This window comes from Delphinapterus leucas, chromosome 7, assembly GCF_059928025.1.
Source record: "Delphinapterus leucas isolate spDelLeu-1000000601 "Yukka" chromosome 7, BTC_Dleu_Yukka2, whole genome shotgun sequence".
Lineage (NCBI taxonomy): Eukaryota > Metazoa > Chordata > Mammalia > Artiodactyla > Monodontidae > Delphinapterus > Delphinapterus leucas.
In genome coordinates, this window is record NC_143135.1 from 55,717,307 (window position 1) to 55,731,049 (window position 13,743).

The window sequence follows — 13,743 nt, forward strand, 5'->3', positions numbered from 1 at the left end:
TTCCTTTGCCTCAAGGAAGATTGTGAGCAGCAAACCCATCCATTACTAAGGCACCCAACTGCAATCCTTCTGCTCTAAAGTCTGAGACTATTTCCATTAGTGAACCACAAAAGCTGTTGCTAGTAAAACTGAAATAACCCAGCAACTTCAAGGTTATGCTTCTTTCACTTTGACTATGGATGTAGGCGAAAGGTTACAGACAGCATAAATGCTGCAGGGTGGGGGTGGAGGCAGCTAAAGTGAATTTATACTGCAAAGGCATAAGAGTATGTGTTCAATGTAAACATTTTGTTCTTGACATCAATACAATAAGTTCATATATATCCATCTAATCTCTGCTAAATTCTGCCAGTACCTACTGGTGGAATGTAAAATATGTCACTGTATTACCAGGGGCCTCCCAAATTTACTCCCTCCTTCCTAAAAAGGTTGAATTCAAGTATTCTGGCTATGATACAAAGTATCCAGCCAACAACTTGCCTTATGATGTAGACTGATTAAATTTTCAAGCTATAAATTAGGAGTCTCAGTAAGTGTTCAAATATGTACTTAATCTGGGAACAACGTGTGGTGAGGTGCTGCACAGAGCACATTATAGAGAACAAATGAAATAGAATCAATAACATTACTGCATAAAATTTTTATCTCCTAGAAGCCAAGAATTATGGACATGAATCATTTATTCCACATAAGGCAACTATGAGCATGAGTGCAGTAAACAAAGAAAGGAAGTGAAAAATCCAAAGGAAACAAGGGTGGCGAGAGGGAGGAGAAAATTTAACGGCTAAATATAATTGCCTAAGTTAGAACTGGTCAACTGCCACAAGGAACAATGCTGTAAATCTTATGAAAATAACTGTATGGGATTTTTTTAAAAAATCACTCAAATAGTGGGAATTATTCTCAATTCTCAAATAATGCTAAACCTTTCAAAAGGCATCATCGGCTTTTTAAGCCTTAACAGTGCTAGCAAGGCTTATCATATCAAAGTCTGTAGCATTACCACCAAAAGTTATACAGGAGAGGGTACAAAGGAACAACAAAGACGAGAACAAAGTCCACAAAAGAGAAAGTGGATAGAGAAGTAGGAAAATAAATAGCAGGAGTACTCTCAGTGGCTGCCTCCAGTGGGGTTCCACTGTCAGGTACTTATCCTATCCCACAGCAAAGGGGTTCCTAATAAGAGAGATGAAGGCCAGAGAAGGGGTCAAAAATTTTGGCCCAATTATTCAGATCCCACCCATCACCTCTAAATATCTAAGTATTTTGATAGATACACATTGCTATAACCAGATATTTATAAGGCAATGAATGAGTATCTGAAAATTACAAAATTCATGTACTAAGGCCCATACACATCACTCAAAGAGTCATGGGCTATATTTTTCTTTAACACACACAAAATAAATATTATTTAATCAGACTCAACAAAAAAGAAACATGACAGCAATTGCTAGCCACAGACACACCACTGGCGACAAAAAGTGACAGCAAGAGACCAAAAAAACAAAACAAAAACCAAAAACACACCCCATAAAAAGCAGTCACAGAAACTCAAAGACACAGCAGTCTAGGGTCATTCAATGCAGGGTCAAAGAACACTCCTCACCATGACAGGCTTTGAAGGCACTGCCATACTGAGAAGAGAACAATCTGATACTCAGAGGAAGAACCTCAACTCACCAGGAAAGGGCAAACTCTTTTCTGTTGGCTCACTTCAGGAAGCCAGGGAAGTATGTAATACATTTTAGGATAACTTCCACTGGAAATTAGAAAAAAAATTGGTGCCTAAAGAGATAATCCTATTATTTGAGAAACTCAGCTCTTGTAAATAACTCATTTTTTGAGAATTCTAGATAGTCATGTTTTAGTACTCAGCAAATGTGTCAATTTTATAAGCAAAGCAAGTTATACAGTAAACATTTTTGATACTCAAACCAAAAAACTCTAGATCCTTAAAGTATCCTAACTAAAAGGTTTGTGCTCAAGTTTCTTTTTCCCTATATTTCAAGATCTGAAATTTTTGAAAATTTTACATTTTAGTTCTTAACATGTTTTAGGGAGCCTAAAGTAACAAACATAGAAACAGTACCAAATATAGGATAATATATAAATAATATTTAATATGTCCTATAGTACTCCAATTATTTCTTTAAACAATTCAATCCTGTCACATACACAAGTGGGTGACATCTTAGAAGGAGGTATCAGGATTATATTTTCCAGAGCTTTACAATTAAAAAGTGAATTTATAAGACTCAAAAGTACCTACCTTTATAACCATCACCAACAGTGCTAAAATTCATTATTTTCAACCACCTAAAATGTTTTTTAAATTTTACTTTACTTTGCTTATTCTTTGATTTCAGAGTTTTCTAGTGTTTTTTATTATTTTAAAATTATTTACATACCTGTGAAAACTTTAAGTAATAAGAAATGTATAAATTAGGTAAAGCCCACTTGTTAATGGATTGCCAATACCACCACCTACTGGCCAGAAATCCATAAAACTTTCAGAATTAAAGCAGATCCACTGACTTTATCAGCTGTTAAAGCCATACAGGGAAAAAAGATTTTTACATCTGAACAAATTTTCTGTTTGTATGGGTCAAGCACTATTGAAAAGCCATATGGATGGGACTTCCCTGGTGGCGCAGTGGTAAAGAGTCCACCTGCCAACGCAGGGGACACGGGTTCAAGTCCAGGAAGATCCCACATGCCGCGGTGCAACTAAGCCCATGCGCCACAACTACTGAGCCTGTGCTCTAGAGCCCTCGAGCCACAACTACAGAAGCCTGCGCGCCTAGAGCCCGTGCTCTGCAACAGAAGTCACTGCAATGAGAAGCCCACGCACCGCAATGAAGAGTAGCCCCCTGCTCACCGCAACTAGAGAAAGCCCATGGGCAGCAACGAAGACCCAACACAGCCAAAAATAAATAAATAAATTTATTTTTTAAAAAAAGCCATATGGAAGATGCATAAGAAAGTTTATGAGAGCATATGTAAACACACCCTTTCACACTATAATGAGATGACACTGTATAATGTGATTTATTTTCCTTTGTTTATTCTTATGCTTTAAAGCCATGATGTTCTTTAGCTGTCACATCAAAAATTACCTCAAGGAGCTTTTCAAAGAGCAAGAACTTCCTTCGTGTGCTATGGCAGGGCTGGGCCTGCATGAATTTGGATGCCGTCCAAGGGAAGGGTACGCTGTCAGACAATCTTTGCAAGTGAGATGGATCTGGAGAAGTGGATTAGGAAGAGTTCCAAAACTACATGGAATAATACTGAACGTTATCCATTGGGTCACTCTTGCTTTTGGAGCCCTTCCATCCACCACATGGAACGAGGGTCCGTTCACCTCATCAACTTACCAACTACATTCCACTGTGGCTTTCCCGGGTTGGGGGAAATGGCTGAAAAGCAAAGCTAAATGAGACAAAATGTCTTTAGGCATTAGATCAATCTACTTGATCAACACCAATAATTTTTTAAAATTAGTGCTTACTGTATATAAACTGTCTGCGACCAAGATGTAGAAATAGGAACTAGATTTACCCTCCCATTTGAAACAACAAAAAACAAAAACAAAAACAGGGCTTCCCTGGTGGCGCAGTGGTTGAGAGTCTGCCTGCCGGTGCAGGGGACACGGGTCCGTGCCCCGGTCCAGGAGGATCCCGCATGCCGCGGAGCGGCTGGGCCCATGAGCCATGGCTGCTGAGCCTGCGCGTCCGGAGCCTGTGCTCCGCAGCGGGAGAGGCCACGACAGTAAGAGGCCCGCATACCGCAAAAAGAAAAAAGAAAAATCCACAAGCAAACCACATGAAATGCTGGTTTTCAAGACACTGGATATCAGACAACAAAGGAGACTGATCCCTGAGAGATAGGAAACAAACACAGTGAACCCTACCAGCAGCCCAGCTTACTATCTTGAGATTTTCCAGGCCACAGCAGGAAGAAGGGAGAAATAAAGTGGAGCCCAGCAGACTCCCTGAGTTGAGGAGACCAAAGTGGCTAGAACTGACAGGACAGAGTACCAGAGAGCAGACAGCTGTCCAACAACTCCAGAGATATACAGGGAGTCACCCTGGAGTATTAGGTGGAGGAATGATCAGCACACGCAAGTGAGGAAACTATCCAAGGCCAGGGAAAGAACCATCCACAACGATTAGAGGAAACAGCACCTGGTGCTCGTATGTGGCTGGAAACAATGCCTGCTCGCACAAACCAGGCTGGAAAATCTTGTAATTCAAAAGGCACTAGGTAGAATACTCAGGAAGGCTTTGCCTCAGTAGTGGGGAATAATCAGACCCAGACTGAGCACTGCTCCAGATTTACTTAACAAATCATAAAAGCAAGACCCTTCCAGTAACTTAACTACATATCAAAACAAAGCTTAAGAAGCTTTATAAATATCCAGCACCCAACAAGGTAAAATTAACAAGGTCTGGCACCTAATCAAAGATTAGCAGATATACAAAGAAGCAGGAAAACATAATCTATAATGAAGAGACTAATCAATCAATTAAAACTGACTCATAGCTGACACATTAGAAGGACGTAAAAAGTTACTAAATAGCTATGAAAACTACAGTTTTAACTAAAACTGTATTGTATATGTTCAAAAAAGTTAAGTAGAGACATGGAAGACACTAAAAAAAAAAGGCCCAAATCAAACACTTAGATATGAAGCCTTTCACTTAGATATGGGGTGAAAAATGCACTGGATAGGAAAAAGAAACTGGCACTGCAGAAGAAAAGATCGGTAAGCTTGAAGACATAGTAATAGAAACTATCCAAAAGAAACACGCTGGAAAATAAAGATTTTTTAAAAAGAAAAGAACATCTGAGAGCTATTGGGATATCATCAAGTGGCCTAATATATGGGTAACTGAAGTCCCCAAAGGAGAGAGGTAACATAAAAATATTTGATGAAATAATGACTGAAAAACTTGGTGAAAATTAAAATGCATAGATCCAAGAAATTCAATGAACTCCAAACACAAGAAACATAAAGAAAACTGTGCCAAGGCACACATTAATCAAATTACTCAAAACCAGTGACAAACAGAAAATTTAAAATCAGCCAAAGAAAAAAGTACCACACAATAAAGGGTGCTTGGAATAAATAACCCGAAGAACTTTCAGGATAATACTCCAGTATTACAATTATTCAACTTCTTCACAAGAAAGAACACCTAGAAGCAAAGCTCCTTACCTTAAAGAAAGAATGGATAGCAGCTGTGGCTTCACTGCGAACCCTCAGTATAGAACCCAGAACATTAGTCCTACACCTAAGGTGAGGGTATTGTCTCAGATACTCCAGAGGATGCCTCTCTTTATATTTAAAAGGGAAAGCCTGAAAATAAAAGGAAAAACAAGTTAGAAGCTAAAAGAAATACACTTTTATAAAATCAGCTTACAGGGCATTTGTTAAATAGTAATGCTTTAGAATAAAACTAAGACGCTTTTTTTCCTTATATCTTAACATAACTGAATATGGTCCACATTAATTCTAACAAGTTAGTAGAACAGTGAGTGAAGTCAGAAAGATGTGGGTTTAAATTCAGCTCTACTACTTATTAGCTTTGGAACCTTGGGCAAAGTTACTTATTATCACCAAGGCTAATCTGTTATTTATCAAATTTCTATCCGTTATCTATCAATCACTACTTACAAATAGAGAGATTAGGATATAGTTACCCAAAACACTCCACTGTTTGGCACACATGAGTTTAGAATATTGTAGATATTAAACATTATGTTTTCTACAGCTGTATACACACAGCTGGTATTGAATTTTAAAATTGCCCAAATGTCTTGAAAGTCCACAAGCGCTCATAATCAATTAGCACTATTTATCACCATTTATCAACATGTGCTGCTGTTTCAGAACATGAGCGAGGGTCAACAGCTTTGTGTCATCTGGACGAGCAATGTATATTCATAAAAATTTTAAAGGAAATTATGACTCTACCTAGAAAAATTTCCCTGCCCCCACTCATTTTACAAGATTGAGAAGACAGGATAAAAGTTTCAGACCAAAACCAAAGTTTCAATAAAAAAGATAACAGAGAAGCTAAGTAAAAGAACTCTAACACAGGCTACCAACATAGCTATCTATTCCTTTTAGGCCTTGTGCACACATTAATTTATGTCATATAGAAATAGGTCCCATACCTACGAAAGTGACAATATGATCACATTAATAGGAATCTGGGGACTGTTAGCAGGTTCAGAATTCCCTAATGCTGAATACTTAAAAATGACACTGAAATGAGGGGGAAGAGTAGTGGAAAGCATCAATACCCACCAAGGGAAAACAATTTAAGAAGAGTAAAACACATGGCAAATTTTTAATAATCAAACATCCCTCTAAAAAAGCAAAAATAAAAATGGTTAACATTTCAATTATCCAAAAGAACTAAAAATGAATTTGAATTAAAATGATGCTATTTTCCTATATTCCTCATTTGTTGTTCATCAAATATTTGAAGATGAGTATAGCCAAACCACAGGGGGCTAAAATGGCTAGCACATAAACTTCAGCTGTGCCGCTAATCAGCAATATAACCTAATGCAAGTCATTTTACCTGACTGGGTCTCATTTTCTCCAAAGAGAAACTGGATTGATAATCTATGGTTTTATTCCCTCTAACCTCTTTATCAGGCTATACATAAAAAGCTACTAACAGAAGAGTCTTGCAAAAACAGGAATAAACATGTCTTAATGTAGAATTTCGTATCTTTGTTCAGCCTAAGCATCCCCACACTCTAGCACCATCCAACAGAATTTTCTGTGATAAACGGAAATGATCTGTACCTGTGCAATGCAGTACGGTAGCTGCTAGCTGCATGTGATCACTGAGCACTTGAAATGTGGCTAATGTCACTGAGGAACTGAATTTTTAATTTAATTTTAACTGATTTAATATTAAATAGCCATGGGTGGCTAGTGGCTATTGCACCAGATGGTACAGTTCTAGATCATGCAACAGTAATTTCTAGGCAGAGCTTTCCTAAGAATGTGGTTTGCCCTGGTATGTCTTTGTCACTGCAGCTGACTAGGCATGCTTGTAAAGTGGCAAGTCTCAACAGTGACAGGCACCACAGAGATACACAGAGTATTATCACTTAGCTCTCACTCCTAGGCTCCAGCCATCTACATAAATACTTTTTGCTACTCTTTCTACATTCCTCAGTCTATAGCCTGTTTCAATTATCTAGAAGTCACAATCGAAAAGTTCCAAGTGCCATCTTCCCAATAATCACACTTAAAACGTTGCTAATGTTTTAAATTAAGTCTTAACCGCCTCCATAATCGTTTCACAACACATACCTTGGCATCACAATTTCCAACAACTTCAATTTTTTCTGCCTTCAGTTCCACATTTTGCCTTTTGGACAAACTTTTTACCAGCTGCCCTTGAACTTCCACGGAACTCCCAAAGGCCAGTTCTCTATAATAACAAAACATAGCATAAACAAGATCTTACATGTAGCCCTCATATTAATACCAACATTGCTCTCAGAACATTAAACTATTATTTATTTATTTATTTGGCTGCACCAGGTCTTAGTTGCGGCATGCGGGATCTAATTCCCTGACCAGGGATCAAATCCAGGCCCCCTGCATTAGGAGCATGGAGTCTTAACCACTGGACCACCAGGGAAGTCCCTAAACCATTTAATGATAGAAGATTTTACCTTTAATTGGGTTAAGAGCTGCACATAGTTGAGAGAGAAGCAAAGAATAGGTGGGGGATATTGTCATGTGAAGATGTTAGAGAGAGGAGAGAAGGATCTTGATTCTAAGTATTTGGACTTGAGCCTCAAAGCTATGAAAAGAAGATTTGTTTAGAAAGATCACTGAGGGGGCAATATGAACACTTAGATTAGGGAAATGGGGAACAGAGGAGATGAAAAAAATTCAAAGTACTCTTTAAAACAAACAAACAAACAAACAAAAAAACCTCACCTACTGTCAAAGCTTGAATCTGCTACAACCTGAAGGCTTTCCAAAGATGACCCATCATTTACATGCAGGAATAAGACTTCCTTCTGGGATCGGACTGAACGAATCCATCCCTAATGAGAAATATTTCTAAATGTGAGTTTAAAATACAAACATTTTAAATTTTCATTACACATACACACAGAGGACTAAATAAAAAAAATAAGTCTTCATAATCCTGCCTGAACAAATCAATTGCTTTTAGTTTACCAATATGCATATATAATTTTATATGGTCCTCATCACAGTGAAATACAGCTTTGGCATTCCACCTTTTTTGCTGTTGTCGTTTTGTTAATAAAGCTCATCATTCTGAATAAGAGGTCCCAAATCCTGTTAGGTTGATGAGCCTAATTCACATAACCAATCCCCCTAATATTCCAGGTTTTCTTCCTGCCCCTGCCCCTGCCCCTCTCCCCCACCATTACACATAATAGGGTACACATTTTGGTTCCTTTCTCCTTTTATATCAAATTCCCAGAAGGGGGCTTCCCTGGTGGCGCAGTGGTTGCGAGTCCGCCTGCCGATGCAGGGGACACGGGTTCGTGCCCCGGTCCGGGAAAATCCCACATGCTGCGGAGCAGCTGGGCCCATGAGCCATGGCCGCTGAGCCTGCGCGTCCGGAGCCTGTGCTCCGCAACGGGAGAGGCCACAACAGTGAGAGGCCCGCATACCGCAAAAAAAAAAAAAAAAAAAAAAAAATTCCCAGAAGGGAGATTATGTAGTTATAGACTAGAAACATCTTTATGGGGTTTTCTTTTTTACAAAGTATCATACTAAAAGAGTTCTCAAGAAACTTATTATGATTATATTAAGTAGCACATAAACTTTCAAAGACACTGAATTTAAATGACAGGTATGCATGAGTACAAATGAGATGTCTTCAAGTAGAACACTAAAAACAGCTCTCTCACAGATGACAACCTCTATGCTAGTTAAATTTAACTAGCATAGAGGTTGAGAGAATATTCTAGCAGCCTCTGAACAACTGTGAACAGTTGATGGTGTTCGGTTAACCATCAAATGTGCTTGGGAAAAGTGAGATAATTCTACTTAGAAAAACTGTACTGATCCTGACTTCCTTTGTATCCCCACCACACCCTAATAGACACTGTTATTAAAGCCCTTCTATTATTTGCATGTCCATAATATTTTGTGGATTTAGGAATCACATTTTTAGTTGCATTGAAGGCTATTGTCAGGCACACAGTAGAAAATCCATGAATATATCCAGTGGAAGAATATCTATCATGTACTGAACATCTACTATGTAACAAACATTTTACTACCTTCTTCATATACTGTTTCACCTCCTCCTCACAACAGCAATGTGGATTATCATTATTCCCGTTTTACAAGTGAAGAATTAAGGCTCAGAGAAGTTAAATAACCTGCCTGAGGGCACACTGCTGGTAAACGGCAGAGCCTGAATTTAAACCTAAGTCTACTAGGAAGCGCTTGATCTTTCTCCAGGGCTACACTGAATAAAGCGTAAATTGCCTCAGTCTCACACACAAGGCCCTTCATAAATTGAACATGCCCAATCCAAAGCACCAATGCCTTGCTTTTTACTTGTTAGTAAAAGTTAACATTTATGGAGCACTGTTTAATGTGCTTCCGTCCTAAGCTCTTTATAGGTATTTTTCTACTTAATCCTCACAAGAACTATCACTTTAGAGATGAAACATATTTAGAGAAGTTAGGATAACCTTGTTAAATACTCAAGGTTACCAAGTAGTACAGGTGGAATTCAAACACAGATATCAGTTCAAAGTTCATGTTCTTGTCAACAAGCTCTTCTGAAATGATATTTCCACCCTATCCCTGGTTCCTGTGCCTGAGGAAACACATCCTTCTGGACTCAGCTGAAATGTCACCTCACGCAAGAAGTCTTCTTTGACCTCCTCACACTGTTAAGAACTTCCCTCTCTGTATTCTCAAACTTTTCTATTTATACCACTAATACTTATCACATTGTTGTCATTTCTTGTCTTATCCATCAGACCAGGGCTGTCTGACAAATATATCTGAGCCACATATGTAATTTTACTTTTTTAGTGGTTACATAAGAAATGGGTTAAATTAATTTTAATAGTATATTTTATTGAACCCAAAATATATATCAACATGTAATCAATATTAAAAATACTGAGATAGTTTGCATTCTTTTGTTCTTCAAAATTAGTGTCTATTTTACAATTACAGTACCACTCAATTCAGATACTTCTAAATTACACTGCACAGCACTAAAGTGAAAGCCTCTAACCTAGCGAGTATGTTCCATTCTTTTCATCTTTGAATCCTCTCTAGACTAGCACACAAAGGTATTAATGTATGTTGAATTAATAGATTAATGCAAGAAAAAGTTTTGATTTGGATAATAGAAAGAATATGAAACCCAAAGAAATGCAAAGAGGGGGAAATTGGTCATACTGCTAAAAATCAAGGATATGTGAGGACAGCAAAAATAACTGCATCAGTGTGTTTCAGCAACCTAGTAAGTCAAACCTCCTTGCTTGGTCTGCTCCTTTAAGGAGGTACCTTCAGTGTGGAGCCGCTGAAAATATTATTATTAACAAGAGAAATGATAGCAACTAACATTTATTCACAGTGGGCCACTGCCCTACATGTTTTGTAACTAATCTTCAGGACTCTGTGAGGTAAGGACTATTATCTCCATTCTCGTAAGAGGGAACTGAGGTTTAGAGCACGTTAAGTGACACGCCCATAATTAACAAGCTACTAAGCGGCAGAGATTTAAACCGAGGCAGCTTGACTCCAGAGCTCTTTCAGAGTGCTACACTCCACTCGTTCTCCTAATTTATTAACATAAATTTTATGCAAAGCCCCATTTTAGGCACTGAGGTGGTTAAAAGTTCAATAAAAGGTATGGTTTAGTTGAACAAATATTTACCGCGAGCTATGTGTGACTATCAAGACGGGTAAGACATAGTTCCTGCACTCAAGGAGCTATATAACTGTGGACACACGTTATGAGGGACATACAGCAAAATGATTAACAAGTTTACGGGTAATAACCTGTATCATGAAAGCAAAGTTCCAGCACTTCCCAGGCAAAACTAACGGTAACCAACGAGAGGAGAAAAACGTGGACCCACACGATTGTCTACACTTTCTAACTTTGCCCTGCCGGTCGTTCTGTCCGACCCGACAGCACAACGAAAGCCTAGACGTGGACGTGCCATATCAGTCAACGAAAAAGACAAACCCACCGCCTTCCGATACACTAACCTGGACCTTAACGCGCTCCCCACTTGCGTTCTGGGCCCCGAGAGCGTCCCGCACGCTCAGTTTGGCTGAAGGTTTGTGCCTTGGGCAGGGAGCCGAGGAACAGGAGCGCAGGGCTCGGAGCAGGCACCGGGCCCCGAACATAGCGCGGCCGCCCCAGGCCCTTCTCGTGACCAGCCCTGATCCCAGCGCGTGCGGACCCTGCCTACGGGAACCCTCTCTTCTCCTCCCCTCTTCCGGGCCGCAGCCCTGCCCTCAGGCACTCCAGAGTCCCCCGCTGGCTCCCTTCTCTTTCACGGGCCCCAGCTCGTGGAGAAGCTCTGCTTTCCCCCACCCTGAAAGGGCGGAAAGGACACAAGACGTTCAGCGGCGAACGGCCAAAGAGAAAGCGCACGCCTTGAGCTCCCGGGACACCCCACAACCCCGCGTGGCTTCTAAACCCACGCGCTTTCCCCTGGCTGAAACACACGCGGCACCCACCCCTACGTCACCACGTCAATGCTAACGTCATCACGCTACGAGGAAGTTCCGAGGGAGCATGCGTACTTGTGACTCCGTTTAAAGAGGCGGCGAAGCGGAGGAAGGGGCGGGGTCAGGAGCTGAGATGGGGCGGAGTTAAGACGCTAGGGTTGTAGAGGTTAGCGTTGAAGGAACTAGGTAACCCGCTTGGGGTGAGGTATGAGAGTCTTCATTTCTAAAGCTTCCGGGTGATGCTGAGGAACGCAAAGTGAAGGGCAAGGAGTGACTGATGCAGAAGGAAAGCGGACCAGAAGGAGCCTCTTGATTGTTGAGAGGATTAGTGTGAGGGGATCAGTCTTTTCGGAGTTCTGAGCCCCTGCTAAAGTCACAGTTGGGTGGTATCAGACATCTAAACAGACAATTGAATAAAAGGGTGATCAGTTCCCTGACACAGCCTAAGCGTGGGATGCCATAGATGGCTTGCTACAGAAGGTAACCCTTTGACAGGTAAGAGTAAGTGAAAAGACTTGGAACGGGGTAGTCAAAGAAAGCTTGACAGTGTGAAGCTGTTGGAGAGACAGTGGAGGAATTGCTGGGCATTGCCTGCCAGAATCTTTGAGCCTGTTTCCTTTTCCAACACAGTTATCTGCGTTTATCTGACCTGGAAACAATGACCCCTTCATGTATTAGATGACCTTTTTTTTTTTTTTTTGCGGTACGCGGGCCTTAGGACGCGCAGGCTCAGCGGCCATGGCTCACGGGCCTAGCCGCTCCGCGGCATGTGGGATCTTCCCGGACCGGGGCACGAACCCGTGTCCCCTGCACCGGCAGGCGAACTCTCAACCACGGCGCCACCAGGGAAGCCCTAGACCACCTTTTAAACGTATCAAAAATAATTTTTTTTCTGTAACTCATTGATACTCATGAACTAGTTTTCTATCTGATTGAAAGAAAGAAGGGCTAGTTACTTAAAGTTGCACTATTATGATGCCCATTTTACAGATAAGAGAACTTAGGCACAGAAAAGTTAAATGACTTGCTCAAGGATATACATTCTATAAATGTGAGATTTAAACCTGGAAATCTTGGCTCCATCCACTAAACTGTTATGCTATACAGTCTCTCCAAGGTGGGAAATAAAACCATTGTCCCTTCCATCAAGGAACTCATGGTCTAGACATGGAGACTGGCAAGAAAACAGAGAATTGTAATATAAACTAATAAGTACCAATATAAATGTATAAGCCAAGTGAAGTGGTAGCCTACAAAAGGAAATAAGCTAAGTTTTGGAGGAGGATCAGCATTTTGCCAGGATGGGATGTAGGAAACAGTGTTTCCTGCCAGAAGGTAGCCAAGAACAGTTGCCAGGAGGGCAAAAAGCCTGGAAGAATTGTAAAACTGTTCTCAAAACAGACTAGAAAATAGCACCCATGAAAATACCAAGTTCTTGGACACTTCCTGAACCTTGAGAACAGAAATATGGAAACTTGCAGCTAAGTGCCTTCTGAATTATGTAGCTATGGGCCTTAAAAAAAAAGTATGTCTTTGGTATTGGTTGCAAAATCTGGGGAACAAGACAATCTGGCGTACATACCAATGATATGTATCCCAGTTCAAATCTCCTCTTTGACTATGCTACCTTGTCCAAGGGACCAAAAATAGTGACCAGTTGGCTCACTTCCTACCCAGGCCGTCTGTTTGTCTTGCCTTCTTTCTTTACCTGGTCCTCCCCAGTGTGCATCTTAAGAACTGAAGTCTGAGTCTCAGAGAGTGAGGATCCTGACTTCTTTTACCCTGTCACCTACTACTTGTTTAAGTCAGAGTGTTGTTTTCTGAGCAGGGGACCACTGGCCAGTAGTATGATGGAGGCAAGGGAAACCAGTGGGTGAAACTGAAAACTAGCGATAGTTCATTTAAAATGTAGATCACTGAAAGTTGACTACAGTATTTGTGTGTCTGGTGCTAAGTTCAAGCCACTCTTCGTACTGTATCAAATCATATCATCTTCTTATTTATTT

General features: G+C 40.4%; 1 protein-coding gene across 4 annotated transcripts in view; it reads right to left on the reverse strand.

The window, feature by feature from the left end:
- The window catches only part of NARS2 (asparaginyl-tRNA synthetase 2, mitochondrial), a 150,423-nt gene extending 138,682 nt beyond the window's left edge, over positions 1-11,741 (reverse strand). For 2 of the 4 annotated variants that reach the window (XR_016393857.1, XM_022593918.2), the window contains exons 1-4: positions 11,270-11,738; positions 7,982-8,091; positions 7,343-7,463; positions 5,222-5,362 (exon numbers count right to left, since the gene is read on the reverse strand). Coding sequence is in view for 3 of the 4 variants with exons in the window: in XM_022593918.2 (XP_022449626.1) it covers positions 5,222-5,362; positions 7,343-7,463; positions 7,982-8,091; positions 11,270-11,410 (513 nt within the window). In the remaining variant the exon portion in view is untranslated. Of the gene's footprint in view, positions 1-5,221; positions 5,363-7,342; positions 7,464-7,981; positions 8,092-11,269 lie in introns of all 4 variants that reach the window. The other 2 variants (XM_089915355.1, XM_089915354.1) reach the window with 2 other exon arrangements.
- Between the last annotated feature and the right edge of the window lie 2,002 nt (positions 11,742-13,743).